The sequence below is a fragment of the Lithobates pipiens genome, unplaced genomic scaffold (genome assembly GCF_037356315.1).
Source record: "Lithobates pipiens isolate NorthernLeopardFrog02 unplaced genomic scaffold, aLitPip1_a1.2 Scaffold_18, whole genome shotgun sequence".
In the NCBI taxonomy this organism is placed as follows: Eukaryota; Metazoa; Chordata; class Amphibia; order Anura; family Ranidae; genus Lithobates; species Lithobates pipiens.
Genome location: NW_027507758.1, coordinates 159,347,041 through 159,372,237, shown reverse-complemented (window position 1 = coordinate 159,372,237; position 25,197 = coordinate 159,347,041). Strand labels below are relative to the sequence as shown.

At 41.5% G+C, this 25,197-nt stretch overlaps 1 protein-coding gene across 1 annotated transcript in view; it reads right to left on the bottom strand.

Annotated features, from left to right (window-relative positions):
- The window catches only part of WDR27 (WD repeat domain 27), a 577,860-nt gene that overhangs the window by 409,971 nt on the left and 142,692 nt on the right, over positions 1–25,197 (bottom strand). Inside the window, exon 14 of the mRNA XM_077486311.1 lies at positions 14,391–14,469. Coding sequence (XP_077342437.1) covers positions 14,391–14,469 — 79 coding nt within the window. The remainder of the gene's footprint in view (positions 1–14,390; positions 14,470–25,197) is intronic.

Below are 25,197 nucleotides of genomic sequence, written 5' to 3'. Positions count from 1 at the left end.
CAGTAATAGGAAAAACACCTTACAATGTTATTATTTGATTTTGAAATGGAAATATTGGTAATTATAGGTAAATATTTGAAAGAAAATGTTGAAGTGCAGGTTCCATAACTGAAAATTAAAGCGCAAGATGAATATATATTCTAACAATCCTGATATGTCATTTGCAGGGTGTAGCAGAGTGTCTCAAAGGGAGCCTGGAAAAATCTTGTTCAGGATTTACACATCTCCCATGCTCCTCTCATACAGTTTTAAGCCCCTTTCACATGGGGTCTATCGGCTCACAGATCCCCTGCTGATTAGAGCAGAACAGGAGGAGGACACATCCGTGTCCGCCCAGTTTCTGCAGAGAGGACATGAACAGGATCCACTCTGCTCTACTGGTGACCAGGAGTAAATGGACTCTGCTGTCCATTTACACCCAACTACTCCCCAATCTGTTCCACCTAAACGGAAGGGGACGGACCCCCTCTTATTTTTTTTTAGTGGACAGGATTGGACCTGGTGGTAAGGAGTCCATTTACACCCACCTATCTTTAGCAATGAATGGACCTTCTGGTCAGGTCTCAAAAACTGTGAGGCGGCCCTGAGTGAAAGGGACCATACAGATGTCTGAGCCTCTGTCCAGTTCAGGTTTTGCACCTCTTCCTTTTGTCAATTTTAGACTCACCTGGGACACACAGCCAGTGCTCTAGAGCAGAGGTCTCCAGTTTACTGTCCTTCAAACTTTAGAGGGACCAGACTGTGGCCAGTGGGAGTAAACAATGCCATAGGTATGGTGGTCAGTGTGAGTAAAACAATTGTGTGTACTTAGTGCCATTATATGGCTAGGATTATAGCACAATAAATACACTAATTTTTTGTCACTATATCACTGTACTGGTATCTGTGCCTGAAAGTGTACTCACCCCAAGGATCCTGGTACCTGTCTCCAGCTCACAAGGGTCATAGAGTGGTAATGGGTGATGCTTATACTAATCAGGTTACATAGGTAATAAAGTTGAAAAAAGTCTGATGTTGATCAAGTTCAGATCCTTACAATTCTCAGTTTTGCTCCAGAGGAAAGCACAACAAATCCCTCTAGGCAACTGTTGACAATTTTGTTGCAAGGGAGAAAAAAAAGAACTTCGGGGGGGGGGGGGGGGGAGAACTTCCTGACCCCTAAAGTGCAGCAGATAATTTCTCTGGATCAAAATACTGTTCTCTGGATTCAAAGATTTACAGGATGTTCAAAATGTTTTATTATCTTGTCATCATCCCATAGCTGTTCCCATTCTTATGCATGTGTGCTGGGATCACAGGAACATTATTTGGACTTATTTGAACCTCATCTTAATGTAATCCCTCTTATTCCGAAGAAAGTTGCCAGAATATTTACTGTATGTAAATGTAATCATTAGAAGCATATGTGTTGTGCTTTCAATCCCTAACCCAACTGGATCTTGGATTTTTCTTTTCTTTTTCTTCTTTGTTGTGGACACGACCTGGTGTATACTGGCCATGTTACCAAGTTACCTAACTCTAAGTTTGTGTTACAATCCTTGGCCACAAAATGTTTACTGCAAAATTTAGACCAGTGGTAGCCAACCTTTCGGACCTCATGGAGCACTAAACTCACAGTTTCGAATCCCATGAGCCACTAACATGAATTTTACATGCTTTATATACACAATGCTTCAGCTCTCTGCTCTCCTCTTTCCCCCGCACTCTACATTACACTGCTGCCTTACACAGACTCATCATTAGATCTCACCTCTTTATCCAGCCATGTACTCGAGCTCCATGCTTTTTCCCACAGTCTGTGATCAGCCCTGCCATTGGAAGATCCCTCCTTCTTCACCTTCTGCTCTCTACACTACTCCTAGCACCTCCCTCTGAGTTCACAAGAGCTGGAACTACAGAGGAGGCATTGGGTATCGATGCGCGCTGACAGTACTGAACAACATTGAGCGGTATACACCCGCCACAATGATGATTTGTGGCAGACCTCTGGGGGCAACCAAAAATTTCTCATGGATCCTCAGTGGTCCACAGGTCACTGGTTGGCCACCGTTGATTGAGACTACTGGCCGCAAGCATTTGCCCTGGGCTTTCCATGATAATTACTCCATTGCAATTGTTCTTTGGAAAATGTTACCAAATTCAACTTTTAAACGGTTACAGGGAAATATTATTCACTAAACTACGAAAAGAAGAGAACAAAGCATACCTAAATTACTGTATTTCAGAGCTGGAACCCAATAACTGGCAGTAGCTGCTACTTATGTTACTCCTGATGTTGTATCACTGGCTGTGCATTACTATGGATGCTATTAATCGATATACAATTCTATGCTCTGGGTTGAAAAAAACTAGCATGTGATTACAATCATCACATCAGATGCTTGGTAATTGTTATCCAATATCACCTTAAAATTCAAGTTCTGTTGTCCTAAAGCATGGGTGCTCAACCTGTGGCCCTCCAGCTGTTGGCAGACTACAATTCCCATTATGCCTCTGCCTTTGGGAGTCATGCTTGGAACTATCAGCTTTGCAATACCTCATGGGACTTGTAGTTCTGCAACAGCTGGAGCGCCACAGGTTGAGCACCCATGTCCTAAAGCCACAGGCACATACTCCAAACTGATCACATCTACATGGATACACAAGGATGCAAGCATATATTTTAATTCCCTAACAATTAAAGTACTACACACTCCATGTAACAGCAATATAAACAGTATATTACTGAAATATACAAACTTTAGCCTTCTTTTCTGTCCTTTTAACACAATAAATATTTTAAATGTGTGGTGCAGACCCTGGGCTAATATCCCAAATATAATTATTATAACCTCTCATTGATGATTTCCATTATAAGATATTTTTAAACTGCTTTTAGTTATAGATTAAGACCTATCCCTGACCTTTGTAAATTATGTTTGATAGAAAACTGTAAATAGTTAGACCAGTGAAACCCATTATAATAACTCACATAGCTCATAAACCATGAATGCAGTTTACAGTAAGGATGCCATATGTGTGTGAATCAATGTATAGGAACAAGATGAGTGTTCCTGCCCATGAGCACTGCTGTCAACTTAAATTTAAACAGCGTTTAATCCCACATAATTTCTCTACTGCAGACCAGGAGTCAGATTCCTCTGAGATTCTTTTGACAAATTACTGTCTCGGTTAAGGCTATGATCAAAGACAATATTACAGTAAATGTTTAGTCTACAAATGATATAAACACTTCTTTTAAAATTTTATATAGGATAAAATTGCAAGGCCAAGCTCCTGCAGCAATACTGGTGGACTGAGGGAACTGACTGGAAAGAATCTTGGTATAATTTTTAATCAATTATGCTCACTGAAATAGTTTGTAGATTATAAAGTTAAACTGATACTAAATTATACTTTTTATGTTTGCTTTAAAATAAAAAAGATGTTGTACTTACCTGCTCTGTGTATCAGTATTGCACAGAACAGACCCTTGCCTCCTCTTCTGGAGTCACCCGCCATTGGTCTCGGCTGCTCCCTCCTCGGAATGCCCCCTCAGTGTGCTCAAGGTGCACCAGTGCAGGCGTTCTCCCAAGCCGTGTCCATAGACACACACAGCGCTGGTAAACCACGCCTCTACTTTAGAACCACTTACAGATCTCTGTATCTTTTATTATTTTCCTACTATCTTGACCTACCATTGGGGATAATCATAAAGAGTTTTCAGGGACAGATGATTTACTAGCAAATTTGGAAATGTATAAAACAGAACACTCTGTAGTAGTAACAATTCTTAAGGTTGGCACGTTTATTAATCACTTGCCGACCAGCCACCGCAGTTTTACTGCGGCAGAAGGGCATGGCTGGGCGAAACAACATTATGTAACGTTGCTTCGCCCTGTGGCCACTAGGGTACGCGCCCGCTGCTCGCCCCTGGAGCCGATGCAAATCCCGACCGCTCCCGTGATCGTTCGTGACACACCAAGAACCGGGATCTGTGTGTGTAAACACACAGTTTCCGGTTCTCTAATGCCGCGTACACACGGTCGGAGAATCCGTCGGAATGCGTCTTATCGGACCGTGTCATCAGATAATCCGACTGTGTATGGTATGCATCGGACTGATTCCGTCCGAATCTCCGTCGGACCCAATTTTCCAACATGTTGGAAATATTTCCCGACCAACTGGGCCGGTCGGACGTAAGCCGATCATGTGTAGAGAATTTTGATCGGACCAAGTGCCACGCATGCTCAGTTCAAATTCCTACATCAAAGCTACTGGCTACTAGCCTGAATGTAGTCCCATCATAACGAAATTACGTCATCACGTTCTGAAAGATCTGATTTTTCGACAACTTAGTCCGACCGTGTGTATGCAACAGTTTCGGACACAATCCGTCAGACTAAATCTGACGGAAAAAATCCGACGGATTTGGTTGGCAGAATCTTCGACCGTGTGTACAGGGACTAAGGGGAGAAGAGACTGATCGTCTGTTCTTACAAAGTATGAACAGCAATCTGTCCTCTCCCCTAGACAGTCCCATCCCCCCTTCTGTTAGTGCACAGAGAGGGAACACAGTTAACCCCTTGATCGTCCCCTAGTGTTTAACTCCTTCCCCGTCAGTGGCATTTTTACAGTAATCAGTGCAATTTTATAGCACTGATCCCTGTATAAATGCCAATGATCCCATAAATTTGTCAAAAGTGTCTGTTGTGTCCGCCATAATGTCGCAGTCCCGATAAAAATCACAGATCACCACCATTACTAGTAAAAAAAATAATAATTAAAAAAAAAGGCTATAAATATATCCCCTATTTTGCAGACGCTATAACTTTTGCGCAAACCAATCAATATATGCTTATTGTGATTTTTATTACCAAAAATATGTAGAAGAATACATATCAGCCTAAACTGAGAAAAAAATTGCTTTTTTTTAAAGAAAAAATGGGGATATTTATTAAAGCAAAAAGTACAAAATATTGTTTTTTTTTCAAAATTGTCACTCTTTTTTTGTTTAGAGCGCAAAAAATAAAAAACGCAGAGATGATCAAATACCACCAAAAGAAAGTTCTATTTGTGGGGAAAAAGGGGCATCAATTTTGTTTGGGTTCAGTGCCGCAAGACTGCGCACTTGCCAGTTAAAGCCACGCAGTGCCGAATCGCAAAAAAATGGCCTGGTCATTCAGCAACCAAATCTTCTGGGGCTGAATCGGTTAATTGGCCAGCACTGTGTATATACCAAGATTATTAGTTCTTTAATAACCAAAAATTCTACCTGTCTTATGCTGGTAAGTAACATTTAGCTTACAGAAACAGTCAGATTCTTTCTTTCATTTGCTCATACTACACTAGATGACAGACAGGGAGGCTCAGGTTTTTTTATGCCAATGGCTATAAAGATACAGTCACTTTACGAAAAAAAAGTTCTCAACTCTTAGAATAAAAATTAAATGACTGTAACCAAGCATTTTTTTTTATTCTTTTTGCAAATTCTCCAATATAAATTAAGAAGCTGGTTAAATACAACAAGGCACCAACATTTTAGGCTTCAGATATATAGGTAAAGACCACCGTTTCCCAAAGAGCTCACCCTTAATCACCTAACAAACAATTAGAACCTGAAATTTCAAATATGACTGAGTGTTTCCATTCAACAATTCTGTAGGACATTATGTAGTACAGTTAGTGAACCAGGGGGACCACTTGTTATTCTGGGTAGCTGCTTCTCACTCTGTAACATATGCACTATCCTCATAACATCTATGCTTTCTACATATTGTACTACTCCTTGAAGAAAGTCATGTGCTGTGCCAGACCTTGGGTCTGTCCCCCCTGCTGTAGTCTTGGTTTACAGGTATTTTAGACACAGTTACCATGTATGTAATGGCATCAGATGAACATAAAAGGGAAGGTCTGCTCTGGTGGGATTCAGTAACTACATAAAAGATCTGTTTGCTTCGAAGAGGTGGGCGGCTTCATAAAAAGGACATTTTTAATGAGTCAATGGCTGTTTAAAGTAGACCTAAACTGCGGAAGCTGTGCCCAAAAAGGCAAGTGGAGGGAAAAAAGCTTGTCATAACATTTTGCCTGTAGGTTCCCAGTAGATGATCTTTTCTATATTATTTTTACCTTGCTTGGTCTGAACTTTGTCTGTTTATGGAGGCAGCCATCTTAGAAGAGGAACAGTACTTTGCTTCTGAATATCAGAGCTGCCCCTTGATGATTTACAACCTGAGTACTGGTGGGGAAATATTCATGCAGCAGGAGTAGAAGAGAAAGCACGGATCCACAAAATGAATAAAGCAGAAGCAGGGGGATCCTTGCACTGCAGGCCCTAAGTAACAGCTTCCTCTCCAGCAAGGAGAACAGTGATCAGAACCATACTCACATCTCCAAATCTCACAAAAATCATGAGACTAGCAGTCAGAGGCAGATATCACAGCACAGCTATATTTCAGGAGGAATTCAAGACAAAATGTAGATTTTTTGGGATACTACTTAAAGTAGAAGTTTTTAGCTGAGCTTTTTAGGCTGGGCTTCTTCTATGGGTCACAGGAGTGCAATTAGTATTGCACTCCTGTGACCCTTTTTCAGCAGAGAGTAGTCTAAAGTCTGCTCTCCGCTGACATCACTGCCATCAGTTGAGGCAGCGCATCATCCCGATATCCAAATCTGGATCCGCCAGCTGCCTTGATTGATGGCAGTCTCAGCGAGCTGCTGAGACACTGAGATGGTCTCTTCCCACCCCTCCACAGCTCAGCGGTCCAATGAGCATGGAGGATCAGAGAGGAGAGACACTGACTGACAGTCAGCAGCTGTTCTCTCGGGATCTGTGAGAACCGAGCAATTGACAATGTTCGGTGGCTCAGTTAGTGCAAAGTTGGCGGGGGACAACTGCAGCATCGGTCTGATGGTCCATCCACCAGGGTAAGTATGAATAATAAAAAAAAACTTCTCTTTTAATCTGAATAAACATGTTCCCTATAAAATAGGAAGTTTTACATTTTTAAGGTTAGTTCTGCTCTAGTACAGGTTTTGTGGCACAGAACTCTTGAACTCTAAAACTACCTTTAAGCTACACCCATTTTTTTTTTATTTCCCAGGATACCCCAGGTAAACTACAATCCTTGTGTAGCACTGACCCCCGAAGGAGCTGCTGTTTTTTTGTTGGGCTTACCGTTACCTCACCTGCTCACTGTGTCCGTCTTAGGGGTCCCTTTGTAGAGTGGATTAAAGAATGTTAGCTTCGACACTTAGTCCTTTTTCCAGAGATTTATTTTAAAAGAAACATGACGTTTTGCAATAGAGGGATAGAGGGTTAGGGCCGGTTCACACAGGGGGCGACACGAGGCGACACGACTTGCCGTGCCGCGATCTGACAAGTCGCCCCCGTTCTGTATAATGGAACCGTTCTGAGAGGAGCGACTCGAGTCGCTCCGACTCAGAAAAAAGGTTCCTGTACTACTTTTGGGCGACCTCGGGGCGACTTGCATTGACTTCTATACAGAAGTCATTTGCAAGTCGCCGCTGAGGTCGCGGCAGGTCGCGGCGAGGCAAGTCGGTGTCGCCTCGCATCGCCCCCTGTGTGAACCGGCCCTTAAGGGGAGTTCAGGTACCTTGTAATTGCAGGTTAGAGGTATTTTCTTGATCCAGAGGACAAACAGCTTCCACAGGCTGGATCTAGCAATCACCGGATAGGCCTCTCTCATTGACCTAGCAGCTGGTGGGATGCACGAACAAAGTCTCTGCCACAGACTTGTCAATTCAACCAAATCATTTTGCAATCCTCTGCCACAGGAAAGCACAACCAGCAACTTGTTGAGAAATTAAAGAGTTGTCACACTGTACCAGTTTCTTTCAGCCGATCCGGCGATACTGTGTGATAGGTGACCCGGGATGCGTCCTCCAACTGAATCTCCAGGCTCTTCCAGAGATACCAGCCTTGATGCTCGGTCCTCTCCTGAAAAAGTCCTCCCCTGGATTCTCCAGTTGCTTGGCTTCAGGCAAGACAGAATAGGACCACCCCTGGATGGGTAGGCCCCAAGACCTTTGGGCTCACCCTCTCAGTTTCAAAGCCTTGGGCCAGCCGACCCGAGACATGGAGACAGGCAGCACACACCTCAGGCCAGGAGGGCCATGAGGTCAAGATAATGAACCCAAAAAATATGACGCCTGTACCTTAAGTACCCCTACCCAGAATGCACAGCAGGTGAACCACTCCCACTGGGCTATTTCTGAGTAAAGGGGGGTACCCAATGCATTCAGCCTGTTGCATTTCCTACATTTATTGGTGGTGACAGCGACACCCACGGCCAAGTGGAAACTAGCACAACCCAGCTGAACTGGTACAGAAACCAGAACTTTGATATAATTAGTTTGAGCCAAACTGCAGCTTCAGACAACTTAAATTTACAAAAAAACAATAGCGTCTGCTCATTAGGAGCAGGGAGCTACACTTGCATCGCCCCTGGTCAAGGCTGCAACATAGAAAAACAGCATGCATAGAATTACGCAAAAAAGTGTCTGTCACTCATTTCATTAGTATTGTAGCTTAGAGACATTAAAGCATATGAATAGAGTATAAAATCTCCTACAAGGTAAAAGTATTAAATCTCCTACAAGATTTTTACTGCTATCTGGGGCTCGGTTAGAGAAATTTACTCTCACTTCCTGGCCACAAAAGTGTCACTAAACAGGAAGTGATGGGAAATCTGCAACAAGGTCACAGAGAAGCAAAATCTGATCAGGCTTCCTCTACACTAATATTAAAAATAAATATTTCTGTATGTGTTTCTGTAGGAGAAAAAAGCTGGTAACAAACTGCACACATTTTAATCTGTTGCCACCCGACATCCCTCATTGGAAAAATTGAAAGAGACAGGGACAAAATTGTTATCCAAAAAGCAGCTGCATCCAATCAGATGGAGTTGCTGTTTGGGTGACTTAAAAACTGGCAGGGCTGGCTGCCAAAATACAAAAGCTGCAGCAAGAGATTCATCCATCCATGCTGCATATGGAGGAATCTTCAAGCTAAATGAAAAGAAAAAAAACAATGTTCAATGTATGGTCATGACTTCCTGTCTAGTAAAATGTCAGCAGCACAGAAAATAGGGTTAAAGTGGTTGTAAACCCCTACTTATATCCAGTGAAGTGACTGGCCTCAGGTGATACACAGAGATTAAATAAATCCTCCTACATAAGTTGCACCTGTTTATCTGCAGCCTTCTGTTCTCCTGTTCAAAGTGCTGAATTTTTATGCTTGTCAGATTTTAGAAAGAAGGAGGCAGAGAGCTAAAGGTACACTCTGCAGAGCTCAGTGAGGAGAGCTGTGACAGCTGATTGGAGGGAAGAGACATCCCCCCCCCCCCCACACACACAAACACACACATACACACAGCACACAGGAACAGAGCTGAGGCTCTCAATCAGCTGGAGATCCCTCCCCAGTCACCATTTTTCTCTTGGTGTCAGGAAAACTTGCCAGAAGTGATTCATGCTGATAGCAGAGGAATGAGGCAGCAGACAGAAATGACACTTAGTGCTCTTAATTGAGACAAGTACAATCTTTAGAGGGATATGCTTTGCTCATATTTCATGTCTGAGGTTTACAACCGCTTTAAATCTCTTAACCACTTTCAGACCGGACCATTTTGCAGGCCAATGACCAGACCACTTTTTGGGATTCGGCACTGCGTCGATTTAACTGACAATTGCGAGGTTGTGCAACGTGGCTCCCAAACAAAATTGACGTCCTTTTTTTCCCACAAATAGAGCTTTCTTTTGGTGGCATTTGATGACCCCTGCGGTTTTTATTTTTTGCACTATAAACAAAAAAATAGCGACAATTTAAAAAAAAAATGCATTTTTTTACTTTTTACTGTAATAATTATCCCCCAAAAATATATAAAAAAACATATTTTTTTCCTCAATTTAGGTCGATACGTATTCTTCTACATATTTTTGGTAAAAAAGATTGCAATAAGCGATTATTGATTGGTTTGTGCAAAATTTATAGCGTTTACAAAATAGGGGATAGTTTTATGGCATTTTTATTCATATTTTTTTTTTTTACTAGTAATGGCGGCGATCAGCTATTTTTATTGTGATTGCGACATTATGGCGGACACATTGGACATTTTTGACACATGGGAGCAGAGATCAGTGTCACTTGTTGCTAGGCAGAATGGAGAGATGCTGTTTACTTCCGCATCTCCCCGTTCACCTTCCCCGTGAGACGATCGCAGGTATCCCCGCGGTGATCGAGTCCGCGGGACCCGCGGTCAGACTCACGGGGTCTCGACCGGTATGTGCATGCGCCTGCGGCACCACACACACGAAGACCCGGCGGAAATTTTAAATGGATGCAATTTGCCTGTCCGTGCCATTCTGCCGACGTACATCGTTGTGCGCCGGTCGGGAATCGGTCAATGGAACCCCAGATTTTGGTAAAAACATAGTGGTTGTAAACCCTCCCACCTGACTTTTAACTATAGGTAAGTCTAGAATAAGGCTTGAAAATAGGTACTGGAAATATTTCGTAAACGTGTGCCATTTAGGAGACATCTCACTTAGGCTGGATTCACACCTATGCAGCTTTAGTGCTTTTTGCATTTTGCAGATTTGCACTACAGAACATGTTCCATAGGAAACCTTGTTAAATGGACTGTAGTGCAAATCTACAAAATGCAAAAAGCACTAAAACTGCATAGGTGTGAATCCAGCCTTATAGTGCTCCGATGATGTAATCAGCGCAAGCGCTGTGAAGAAACGGACCTCCGTGCTGTTTCTAACCCCAGTGTGTGCCGTTACCGATGCAGACGCGGGAGTGACGTCACGCGGCTCCGGCCAGTCACAGAGCCGGACTCCGCGGCCCCTGGGAGGAAGAGGGGCAAAGATGAACGCAGCCTCCACAGGGACAAGGAAGGATTTGTTTGCAGGTAAGTGTCACATAATGGGCTAGAGAAATTTAAGCACACTGATGAATTTATGACAATTAACTAAATAATTCTGACATTACATTATTAACCTCGGAGAGCTTTTTATACATGTTTTTTCGTCAGAAAACTGTCAATATATTTATACTGTCCAGCTCGGAATCAACTCAAACCAGGACTTTAAAAACAGACTATTATACAGTATATGACTGAAGCATTTTATGAACAAAAGACAACACTCAATGTCATTGTGAAATAAATTATAAATAGTACCAGTGTTTCTAGGGAGCCTTACAGTCCGTTACAACATAATAATTATACTTGGAATGTTTGATTTGCACAATTAAAGTATAACACTGGCCTCCTATTAAAAAAGTAGCAGCACATATACTAATGTCGCATACACATGATCGGAATTTTGGTCGGAAAACGCTCTGATGGTTTTCCCAACGGAATTTCCGACGGGATTTCGCTCAAGCTGTCTTGCATACACACTGTCACACCAAAGTCCGACCGTCAAGAACGTGGTGACATCCAACACGTATGATGGGACTGGAAAAAGGAAGTTCAATACCCAGTAGCCAATAGCTTCCATCCCGTAGTTGAATCTGAGCATGCATGAGTTTTTGCGTGTCGGATTTGCATACACACAATCGGAATTTCCGATTGAACATGCTCTCAAATTTTTTCTGGCGGGAATTCGGCCAGCTAAATTCCGATGGAGCATACACATGGTTGCATTTTCCGATGAAAAGCTCTCATCGGTCTTTTGCTGGCCAAAATTCCGATCTTGTGTACGCGGCATGAGAATTGTCAATTATTCACCCTACAGTACTGCAAATATATGTTCAAGGTTCCAATTAAAGTGGTTCTGAAGCCTAAACATTTTTTACCTTAATGCATTCCTTGCATTAGGGTAAAAAATGTTTAGGCATCAAATTTGTACTTACCTGAGCCCTTAATCGATCCAGCACTGTGCATGTCTGCAGTTATTTTCTCCCCTCACTTCCAGGTCTTATTGGATTTTCCAGGGGCGCCAGGAGTCACTGGTTCCCAGTGCTGTCAATCAAAGCCAGTGACGAGGGAGCGGAGGGCGGGGACGAGTCCCGCTGTCCGTCAATGGACGCAGCAGCAGGGCTCTGGAGCGAACACACACAAGTGCCCCTGTTTCGTCACATATGGTGACCCATCACATCTGGCTACCCACTGGACTGCGCATGTGCGAGACCGCCATATGTGTTCCAACACTGTAGCGATCTGCGCTTGCGCAGAATTTTGTGGCCATACCTCTGAGTCCAGGTTCAAGCCCCACCATTCAAGTGGACATAGAGCCAGATCATAATTATGCCAAGCGAAGCGAGGCCATGCCCAAATCGTGGCGAGCGAATTGTGGCGAGCGAATTGCGGCGAGGAGCCCTGTGGCAAAATGGTCTTACAACAGTGTTGGAACGCATATGGCGGCGTCACACATGCGCACTCCAGAGGGTAGCAAAATGTGATGGGTCGCCAAATGTATCCCATGGGGATACTGGACAGAGAGGAGGGGCCAGGAGCGATGGTGGGGGACCCAAGAAAAGGAGGTTCGGAGCTGCTCTGTGCAAATCCATTGCACAGAGCAGGTAAGTACTGTATAGAGATGTTTTGTTTTTTCTTTATAATCGCTTTAAGTTCAACTCATGCAGCTTTGATGGGATGACAATGCTCCTACACTGTGCATGCATTCACAGCAGTGTTGTCACTCTTATGTAGGGCTGTAACTGCCATAGAGTGAGTTTTGAAGTCATTGGAGGAGGAGTGACCATTAGCATCATAACTGATGTTATACGTACGTTTATGAGACCGCACTTCTGACGATGTCTGTGTACGGCGAAACGTGTCAGGTAGCGATTGGTCACGTGGCGTCCCCACGCATGACAGTCGGCCATTTTCTCATTGTTGTATGGATTAACATGCAATTTTTACCTTACTGCTTGTAAGTATTTTGGTGTTTTTTAATAAATGTTGTTACCAGTAATACAGCACAACAAAGTGTTTTTCTGCCTATCCCCAAACCCTGATCAGAGGATTACAGAAGCCAGGATGTCTTGTGGATATTATTCTAAGTCAGGGATATGCAATTAACGGACCTCCAGCTGTTGCAGAACTACAATTCCCATGAGGCATAGCAAGACTCTGACAGCCACAAGCATGTCAGCCAGAGGCAGAGGCATGATGGGACTTGTAGTTGAGCAACAGCTGGAGGTCCGCTAATTGCATATCAATGTTCTAAGTGGTCCATCATATAGGGTAAGGGTCAGTGTGTACTTTTGCTACTGGTGGCAGACATCTTATAGCACCTTTCTGCGTGGAACTGAACCCATCAGATCCTTATCCTTTAGCATTTCATGTGATATTGATATGGACTTAATTTATGCTTAAAGCAGAACTTCAGTCATTTTTTTCAAATTTCCATCTATTAAATCCTCTGCACTTATTGTTTCAACTTTGGATAGTAAAACTTTTTTTTTTTCTGCCAGTAAATAACATATGCAGCCCACTTCCTGTCTCTTCTCTGATAAAAAGCCTAGGCTTAGGACATCATGCAAAGCTCTCTCTCTCACTTTCGTGAGAGTTTTCCAGGGAAGGAGGGCCAATGAGAGCTGCATAGCTGGAGGCGTGCCTCTGTGTGTCTGTGTTATTCCAGGAAGTGAACAGGCAGCAGCTTCAGCTACCCACAGTTAAAATGGCTACAGCCAGACTTAGTGGAGGGAGATTTCTACAGCATATTTGGCAAGTACAGAATCACAGTAAATATAAAATAATATGCAAAGTGGTTGGAGGGAATCTTCAGAATGGCAAAGATGTTTTTATTACAAATTATGTGAGCATTCTGCAGTTCCTCTTTAATATAAAATTGCGGCACTCACTTTTTATCATGTAACTAATGTAGCCCACCAATTAGCATCTGGTTACAACTAGCCCTGCCCCCTGATTTCTGGATTGACAGCCCTACCTCTGTTGCCAACCCTCCTACTGTGGTTTGCAGTACCTGGGAAGAAGAGCATGCGAGACACAAATGAATGTGGAAGTGGCTCACTCAGGAGAGATAAAGGACGTTTTCTTTCTTTTTTTTTTCCTTTGTGAGGCCTGTGAATTACATAGTACAGACATACCCCACTTTTAAGTACACAATGGGGTTTATTTACTAAAGTTAGAAAGTGCAAAATCAGACTCACTTCTGCATAGAAACCAATGAGCTTCCAGGTTTTATTACCAAAGCTTAATTGAACAAGCCGTGGTTAGAAGCTCATTGGTTTCTATGCAGAAGTGAGCCTGATTTTGCACTTTCCAGCTTTAGTAAATAAACCCATTGTGTACTTAAAAGTGGGGTATGTCTGTAATTGTATTTGGGGGCCTGCTTAGACTGCCACAAAAGAGCCTTTAGCTGTACTTCAATAAGTATTTATGCAAAAGTCAAAACAGTCTGCTTTTACTCACCTTGGCGCAGCAGTGTATCCAGATGACTTGATTTTGCTGTTAAAAACGAGTGGCTGGTCTTTAATTTTTGACTGCGAAACTAAAAACAAATGATAAGTCATTCTAATCGCCCATTTCCAAAACAATCAATCATGTGCAAAAGGAAATGTTGCAATCGGCTCAGAAGAAACTTTTCAATACACATGGTTTTAGCTTTGTGTGTGGTATTTTTGGCTGTTTTTACATAAACAGCATATCACTTTGGACAATAACGTCTTCTATTTCAAATATCAATGCATTGAACAGAATGTTACCTAACGAAAAACAGAATATTCCTCCTTTCATCAAAATTGCTTTGGAAATGTAAAAGGTGAACAAATGTAAAAGGAAGTACTGGCACATCAACATCATTGATTAAAAAGTACACACAGGGAATCCTGGTGGAACAACAAAGTAAAAATGCCTCTATGGAATAATAAATAGGAATGTGTTTGCCTAATTCTAATGCTATCCTTTCATTTCTATGAGCAACAGATAAAAATAAATAGCCCAATAGATAAAAAAAACAAAACCAGATTTTGCTATTATTTTCATCTTCAATAAATAGATTTACATAATGTACAGTTAACTATACATGCATAAGCTTTTTAAACCCTACTGATACCAATTTATTTATTTATTTATTTTTTTACGGTTTTAATCATTTCTAATTTGGATGCTTGGCATATTTGGTATTTTTTTTACTTAAAACCATTTTTTTTTTTATATTTAGCAGAAAATGTGGAGATTATATTAGGTTATCCCTTTCATGACTAAGCCTATTTTTGACATTTGGTGTTTACAAGTTAAAATCCATATTTTTTGCTAGAAAATTACTTGGAACCCCAAAACATTATATATATATATTTTTTTTTAGCAGAGACTCTAGAGAATAAAACGGCGATTGTTGCAATATTTTATGTCACACGGTATTTGCTCAGGGGTGTTTTAAACGCAACTTTTTGGGAAAAAGGACACTTTCATGAATTTTAACAAAATTTAACTTTTTTTTGCATAATGTGAAAGATAATGTTACGCCGAGTAAATAGATACCAAACATGTCACACTTTATAATTGCACGCACTCGTGGAATGACGACAAACTACGGTACCTAAAAATCTCAATAGACGACGCTTACATTTTTTTTTCCGGTTACCGGGTTAGAGTTACAGAGGAGGTCTAGTGCTAGAATTATTGCTCTCGCTCTGGTGATCACGGCGATACCTCACATGTGTGATTTGAACACTGTTTACATATGCAGGCGCGACTTCTGTATGCGTTTTCTTTGCTGCGCGAGCTCGCGGGGACAGGGGGCGCTTTAAAAATACATTTCTTTGGCAGCCATTTTCCATTGGCAGCCGAGTAAACCGGAAGTGATGCCATGACATCGCTTCCATGTTTACAATTAGGAGACTGGAATGAAGCCACTTGCGGCTTCATTCCAGTCCCTCCCTAGCCGCCAGAAGTGGCGGATTGTGCATCGGTGCTCCCTATTGAACGGGAGCCCCGGTAAGAGTGGCGGGACATTCCCCCCCCTCCCGCTCCTCCGGCATAACAGCCGAGCGGCTTTTAGCCGCATTGGTTGTTATGGCTGGAAAGCCAATCGCCCGCTCTAAAAATCAGTACTGGGATGATGCCTGCAGATGCGGGCATCATCCTGGTATAACCACCGGAAGCCGAGTACGCACATCTGCGAACACTCGGCGCAAGAGGTTAAATTTGTGTGAATTAAAATGTTTTTATTGTAGATCACCTACACAGCAGCCTCTCTGCCCCTCCTCACACCTGTACATTCATAGAACGTATTCACAGAATACAGTGGGGTTGATTTACTAAAACTGGAGAGAGCAAAATCTGGTGCAGCTCTGCATAGAAACCAATCAGCTTCCAGGTTTTATTGCCAGCAGTGGCACCATTGGCTCCCGCTGCTGTCAATCACAGTCAGTCAGCTAATCAAGAGAGAACAAGCTGAAGTTGGAGGCTGATTGCTTATTATGCACAGCTGCACCATATTAGGTGTGCACCAGTTTTAGTAAATCTCCGCAATGTGTTCTGTGATTGGACATAAGGAGAGGAGGGGCGAGGCAAAAAAAAACAAGGCAGCTGCAGTGTAGGAGAGCCACAAACCTCTAGCGAAGACTATTATTTTGGTAGCAATTAAAACAAACAATGTAGCAGCGATCCAAGAGGTAGCATACACCCCCTGAGATTTAACTATTTTTTATCCATCAGATCTTGTAAAAAAAAAAAAAAAAAAAATAAACCTGGAGTTATTATTCCAGATCTCTATTTCTCCCTTGTCCCTTCATACAAAATGTAAAAAAATACTTTTAGTGTACAAATTGATGTAAAGTGTGCTATACCTAAATTAAAGTGATTGTAAGGTCTTGTTTTTTTATATATATAAAAATAACAAACGTTATGCTTACCTGCTCTGTTGCAGTAGATTTGCACAGAGCAGGCCGGATCCTCCTTTTTTGGGTCCCTCTCGGCTCTCCTGGCCCCTCCCTACTGTTGAGTGCCCCCACAGCAAGCAGCTTGCTATGGGGGCACCCAAGCCGAGACACAGCTCCCTATGTCCATTCAGACACGGAGCCACAACCCAGTGAGTGTGATTGACAGCAGCAATGTCTCAGCCAATTAGGAGGGAGAGTCTCGGGTGGCCAATACACTCGTGGACATCCCTGGACAGAGATGGGGCTCAGGTAAGTATTAGGGGGGTTGCTGCACACAGAAGGCTTTTTACCCAAATGCATTTCGATAAAAAACCTTCTTACAGACCTTACAACCATTTTAAGCAAGATGTCAGCTGTCTCTGATACAGGATACGATGCACTTAAATAAATATTTAAGAGTTAATAGTTCCAATGGAAAGAATTACTATATTTATACACTATATATATATATATATATATATATATATATATATATATATATATATATATATATATATATATATATATATATATATATATATATATATATACACACACACACACACACACACACACACAGAGAGCCTTGTAAAATATTTTCCACATTTTGTCACAAAAACATAAGGTATTTTATTGGTATTTTATGTCATAGAACAACACAAAGTGGCACATAATTGTGAAGTAAAAGGGAAAATGATAAATGGTTTTCAATTTTTTTTTACAAATAAAATATATTTGAAAAGTGTGGCGTGAATTTGTATTCAGCCCCCTTTACTCTGATACCCCTAACTAAAATCTAGTGGAACCAATTGCCTTTAGAAGTCACCTAATTAGTAAATAGAGTCCAACTGTGTGTAATTTTATCTCAGTATAAATACAGCTGTTCTGTGAAGCCCTCAGAGGTTTGTTAGAGAACTTTTGTGAGCAAACAGCATCATGAAGGTCATTGAACACACCAGATAGGTTAGGGATAAAGTTGTGGAGAAGTTAAAAGTAGGGTTAGGTTATAAAAAAATATATCCCAATCCATCATCTGAAAATGGAAAGAGTATAGCACAACTGCAAACCTAACAAAATATGTCCATCCACCTGAACTGACAGGCCGGGCAAGGAGAGCATTAATCAGAGAAGCAGCAAAGAGGTCCATGGTAACTCTGGAAGAGCTACAGAGATCCACAGCTCAGGTGGGAGAATCTGTCCACAGGACAACTATTAGTTGTGCACTCCACAAATCTGGCCTTTATGGAAAAAAGGCAAGAAGAAAGCCGTTGTTGAAAGAAAGCCCTGAAAAGTCCCATTTGAAGTTTGTTAGAAGCCATGTTGTGGACACAAAAAACATGTGGAAGAAGGTGCTCTGGTCAGATGAGACCAAAATTTAGCTTTTTGGCCTAAAATCAAAATGCTATGTGTGGTGGAAAACTAACACTGCATATCACCCTAAACACACCATCCCTATTGTGAAACATGGTGGTGGCAGCATCATGTTGTGGGGATGATTTTCTTCAGCAGGGACAGAAAAGCTAGTTAGAGTTGATGGGAAGATGGATGGAGCCAAATACAGGGCAAACTTAGAAGAAAATCTGTTATGCCACATACACACGGTCTGAATTTCCAACAACAAATGTTCGATGTGAGCTTGTTGCCGGAAATTCCGACCTTGTGTAGGCTCCATCGGACATTTGTTGGATCTTTGACATAAATTCCGATCATGTGTACACAATTCCGACGCACAAAATTCCAGGCATGCTCAGAATCAAGCAGAAGAGCAGCACTAACTTTTGAACTTCATTTTTCTCGGCTCGTCATATGTGTTGTACGTCACCGCGTTCTTGGCGATTGGAAATTCCGACATAATTTGTGCGACCGTGTGCATGCAAGACAAGTTTGAGCCAACATACGTTGGAAATAAATCCAGGATTTTTTTGTCGGAATGTCCAATCGTCTGTACGCAGCATTAGAGTCTGCAAAAGACTTGAGACTGGGCCAGAGGTTCACCTTCCAGTAGGACAACAACCCTAAACATACAGCCAGAGCTACAATGGAATGGTTTAGATCAATGCATTTATGTGTTACACCTAAATCCAAATGAGAATCTGTGGCAAGACTTGAAAATTGCTGTTCACAGACGTTCACCACCCAATCTGACAAAGCTTGAGCTATTTTGCAAAGAAGAATGGGCACAAATGTCACTCTCTAGATGTGCAAAGCTGGTAGAGACCAAAAAGACTTGCAGCTGTAATTGCAGCGAAAGGTGGTTCTACAAAGTATTGACTCAGGGGGCCTAAATACAAATGCACGCCATAATTTTCAGATAATTATTTGTAAAAAATTTGAAAACCATTTATCATTTTCCTTCCACTTCACAATTATGTGACACTTTGGCTGGATTCACACCTATGCATTTTTAGTGCTGTTTGCATTTTGCAGATTTGCACTACAGAACGTGTTCCATAGGAAACAATGTTAAATGGACTGTAGTGCAAATCTTCAAAATGCAAAAAGCACTAAAACTGCATAGGTGTGAATCCAGCCTTTGTGTTGATCTATCACATAAAATCCCAACATAATACATGTATGTTTTTGGTTGTAACATGACAGAATGCGGAAAATGTCAAGGAGTATGAATACTTTTTTAAGGCACTGTAAAAAACATAGCTACATTACCATTTAGGATATTGAGTATGAGTCTGTTTCTTCAATCATACAAAGATAGTTGATCCAAAAAACGTAGCATACAAGTAAAAAAAAAAAAAAAAAAGACAAAGATTTATTGTCAAGGATCAGTGTGGTTGTTTTGTGTCATTTGTGGTAGGTGTGAACAGCTCCTAGTCCGGGAGTTTAAGGAATGTCTGGTTTAGAAAACCACAAGGTCTGACATTTGCAGAAGGGCTCACCCAGTTTGCATCCCTCGGACTGCCATACTGGTAAAAGCTTACTATCTAAAAGGTAGTCAAAGCAAACTCCCACATTGAAAGGCTGTAGTTTATTCCAAATAAAGGTCACATCAGGCGGCAATCAGGCAGAGTTGTTATGCAGGCAGATAGTCAAAGCAGGCTGTAGACAGATTAAATTGTATTACAAGCAATATACCTAAATTCCCACTAACCTTCATCGTTCACATCTTCAACAGTACAAAAATGACCATAGCCAAACCTGGAAAACCACCAACCTCAGCTTTTACTTAAACTTAAATAGGTATTAAACCCAAAAAGTAAAGAATATTCTTAGATGTGATGGCTGCATTAATTTTATTTTGTATGCTCTCTTTCATTTTCACCTGATGACCATCAGTAAATCTGTTGTTTTTGCAACAAAACAAGCTGTTTTGCAGATGTAGCAGGGGGTGAGACAAACAACGTAACATTGACAGTGTTGCTTACAATGATCAGCTTTTCTTTATGTAAAACTTCTATCCCAAAGGAACAAACTGGTTTGCTGTAACTGCAAGTTAAGCGTTAGCTGGAGTTTGGCTTCCATTTGTTAGATTATCTAAATAAGCTAGTACATCTAACATTCCTCCTTCTCCCAGACTTACAATGCTGCTGTCTAAAGGTGCCCCCTGTGCTCATTCATCCAGAGTGAGGCCAAGTGTTAGCTGGAGTTTGGTTTCAATTTGTTTAGTGTATCTAAATATGCTAGTGCATCTAAAGCCCCGTACACACTATCAGATTGTCTGCTGAGTTTTTCCTTCAGATTTACCAAAACCATGTAGTAGAAGGGCCTGCCTGATTGCATACAATTGGAAACTCCTAAGGTTTGACCTCATATTATATGGTTTTGGTAAATCTGAAGGAAAAACTCAGCAGACAATCTGATAGTGTGTACGGGGCTTTACACTACCCTCCCCCTAGAATGGCAATGCTTCTGTCCAAAGGTGTCTCTGTTGTGCAGGCACTCTTAGCCCTTGTACACACGGTCGGACATTCTAACGGAAAATGTCCGATCGGACCATTTTGTCGGATAATTCGATCGTGTGTGGGCTTCATCTGACTTTTTCCGTCGGAATGTCCGACCAAGAGAGCTGGATATAAAAAATTTCCGACAACATGATCCGATTGGACTTTGTCCGATCGTTTGTAGAGAATTCCAATCGAACAAAGTGCCACGCATGCTCAGATCAAATTCCTAGACCAAAGCTATTGGCTACTAGCCTGAACATAGTACCGTTGTAATTAAATAACGTCATCACGTTACGAACGATCAGATTTTCCGACAACTTTGTCCGACCGTGTGTATGCAACACCAGTTTCGGACAAAAATCCAACAGATTTTGTTGTCGGAATGTCCGACCGTGTTTACAAGGGCTAGTACAAGAAGTGTATTACTGGCCAGATCATCAAGTGAAAACAGAAAGGGGGAAAACCCTAAAAGAGGAAACTTGTGCAGCCACCACATCCAATGATTGGTAAGCTGCAATACACAGTGTTGCATTTTTTGGTTTTGGGTTTAAAACCGCTTTAATCGTACACTTGATATTGAAAAACTCATCACCTTGTAAAAACATAAGTATACCTTTTTGTTGCACATTTGGCACCCATTGCTGGACTATAGCCTGCCTTTCACAAGCAACACTCCATACTATCTAACATTGCACCCCTTCCTTCCTTTTTTTTCTTTTCCTTCTCTTTCCTTACTACAGTACATGTTGCCAGTTTATTTTTATAGACATCCAATCAACCCCTTCTGCTCAGGTAGAGCTCAACAATAGCTGGAAATTCCGGGAGCCATGACATCACCCATAGGCTCTCATGACCCAGCCGTTGATGGCACTTCCTCCTCTTCTCTGCAGCTCCAGGGTCACATAACTGGTCCGTAGCAAATTAAAAATAGTTAAAGCATAACTAAAGAGAAAACATTTTTTTTCAGTTTTAGACAGATTAGATATTCAGTTTGTTTTTTTGTTGATGTCTGTTAAGGAGATTTCCCCTCTCTAGTTGTCCTGTTTACCATTATCATTGAATGTGAAAGTAAAAGAAAATCCCAAATTTCGTGTTGTCCTCAGAAAAGTAAGAGGGGAAATCTTCCAATGGGGACACTAGTTCTGGTGACCTGGGGGTCCCCAAGGAATTCCCTTAATTTGTAAAGATTTCCTCTCATTTCCTGTTTGGCTATGGGACAAGAAGTGATGGGAGATCTCAGCAATAGGACACAGATGGCAAAAAAAAATCCTGACCGGAGTTATAACCATCCCTTACTCTATCCAAAATGAACAAAAAAGTTTTGTTTATAGTTCTACTTTAAAGGGAGTGTAAAGGCAGAGGATTCTATGCATTAAAACTTCTGTGAGCAGCCCCCTTTAGCCCCCTTAATACTTACCTGAGCTCGTCTTTATTCAGCGATGTTGCAGACGTGTCTAAGCTGCCTAGGACTCCCCTCATTGGCTGAAACAGCAGCACGGTGTGATTGGCTCCCGCTGCTGTCAATCAAATTCATTCAGCCAATCAGGAGAGAGGGGCCGGGGCAGGTTGTGGCTCCATGTCTGAATTGACGCAGGGAGCTGTGACTCGGCTTGCGTGTCCTCATAGCAAGCTGCTTGCTATGGTGGCACTCAAAAGGAGGGAGAGGCCAGGAATGCCGAAGAGGGTCCTGAGAAAACGAGGACCACGTCTGCTCAGTGTAAAACCAACTATATAGAGCACGTAAGTATAATATGTTTTTTTTTGTTTTTTTAAACAAGACTTTACAATCACTTTATGTACACATATCTTTTTTTATACAGGTTAGGCGGATAGGTAGGAGGAAGAGGGAGGGAACATTTTTCGGCATAGTTAAGACTTAGGCCTCATACACACGGTCTTAATGTTGTACGACCGAGCGTTTGATTTTTGTCAAAAGCGTGTGTGCAGGATTTTGTCTAGCATACTAACTATCCGCAAATTGTCGTTTGACAAACACAAACGTAGTGATGTACTATGAGACTATAAAGAGGAAGTTCATTTCTCAAGTGTCACCTTTTGGGCCCCTTCTGCTAATTTCGTGTTAGTAGAAGTTTAGTGAGCGTTGATTTGCAATTTTCAGATCGTACAAAACAAATGCTTTTAAAAATATGTTTGGATTAACTACATCAGTATCAGCAGCAAAGCAGCTTCATTATTATCCCATTGAAGAAGATGAGAATGTGCGCTGCATTTTGACATTTCATCAATTGTCGCATCATGAATGTTAATTCTAGATTACGAACAGTAGCTTACAAGACCAAACTCTTCCCAGTCATTCCTTGAGTCTGAGCATGTGTGTTTGTACTTTTGACTTTTGTGTGACGGTTTTTGTACTGACCATCTGAAAACCAGACATTGAATTCACAACCAACAAACATTTTATAGCTTGCACATCCAGCTTTTGTCGGATGAAAAAGTCAAATCGGCTGTCAAAAGCACCGTACCAACAATCCGAAAATCATCAGACAGCTCGTCTTACGAATTTTCCCTTCTGATTTTCGTGTTGTGTGTATGAGGCCTAATGCCGCATACACACGACCGGACTTTTTGAGGGACTAGGTCCGACAGCCTTTCGACGGAGTTCTGACAGAGTTCTGACAGAGTTCTGACAGAGTTCTGACAGAGTTCTGACAGAGTTCTGACAGAGTTCTGACAGAGTTCTGACAGAGTTCTGACGGACTTTCCGAATGAACGGACTTAGCCACACACAATCACACCAAAGTCCGACGGATTCTAACATGATGACGTACGACCGGACTAGAATAAGGAAGTTCATAGCCAGTAGCCAATAGATGCCCTCGTGTCGGTTTTTGTCCGTGGAAAAATTTGAAACATGTTCCATTTCTAAAGTTTGTCAGACTTTTGCAAATCAAAAGTCCGCTGCAGCCCACACACGATGGAATGGTCTGCCGGAATAGTTCCGTCGGACCTTTGATGTTGAAAAGTCCGGTCGTATGTACGCGGCATAAGGCTTTTCTTCCACTTTTCACTCAAAATACTGCATTCAGCATGGAGAATATTGGGCAATGGAAAAAAAAATCCCTGTCCATAGTCAACTAGTTTCCATTAGTCCTACAAAAAAATATTTTACCACTTCATGTAATGTGTTTTAAAAATAAAAAAATAAAAAAACTAAACACATTTTAGAGAAATCATTAACTTTATTTTGGCATTTCATGTGATTTTTTAAATGACAACATGAGCATAGGTGTTAAAAATTTGATCGAAATGGTGTGGTTTACAAAACTGCTTACCGTGTGCATATTTAATAGCCCTAGGACACTGGTAGTCTGGAAAGCCACTTACAGCATAACTCATTGCAGTAAAACAAAAGTCTAAAGAATATAAATGCCATTTGGTAAAATTCCTAGTTTAGCTCACAGACAACATCATGGATAGCTCTGCGGGCAGATAATAGATTGCTTTTCCACCTCTGAGCACAGTTGATCTAGTGTTTCATTTTAATTAAGTGTGATCATCGATCATTTTGTAAGTCTTGTAACACATACATACTTCACTGGCAGAGTTGCAATTAATTTTAACGAGGAAAAAAAAATTCTGGTACTCTGTGCTGCATTTTTGTGGTTAGCTGTGTGAGTTAAATTCAAGCTTATTCATATGCCTCATTCCATTTTATGTGGAAATCTGAATGACTTAGAACTTTATGCCTTAGACCAACTTGTATTTTTAGATCACAAATGTAAATTCCATCCCCTTTTAGTCATTCTCATGATGCAAAATACAGACAAATTTTTGTCAATTCTAAAAAAAAACATTTTTTTATTTCTTTAAATCTTTTCACCGATATAAAATTATGTTTTTGCTTCCAATGGCCGATGGGGGGGGGGGGGATTCTTGCATGCAGTGGGTATTCCCCCCACATCGCAAGGGTTAAATGCCCATTTATACCTAAAGTACTATTAACAAAGACGTATACTTATCTTTTCCTTTGCTCCCGGAAAGCTGATGCTCCTCTTTGCTTCCTAGTGCTTCAGCTGTGGACTGTACCTCTGCATCCTTCTGTGCAATGCAGAGCTATTGACCCTGCATTGTACTTGATAATGTCAGTGTGCCTGCAACTCCTGGAGCACCCTAAAGAAGAGGCTGTGAGTCTGGTTATATAGAATGAAGGGAGCTTGCAGGAATGAGGGATTAGGTAAATACAGTAAAAGTCCTTTACCCTAGGCTTAAAGGAGCATTCCAGTGCGTGGGCAAGGGAAGATTTTTCTTCTCCCATTCAGCTTTAAAAAAGATGAAGAACTATTTGGACCCAGATGGAAATGTAAAAAGGATTTTTAGATGAATTCTTAGCAGAGTGTTTCCAGTCAAGGCGCCATTGTAAAGTACAGTACTTTCAGTCTCGAGGCCCCACAAACAAAGGCTTGATTTATGTTACTGAGTGTCGGGGAATGCATG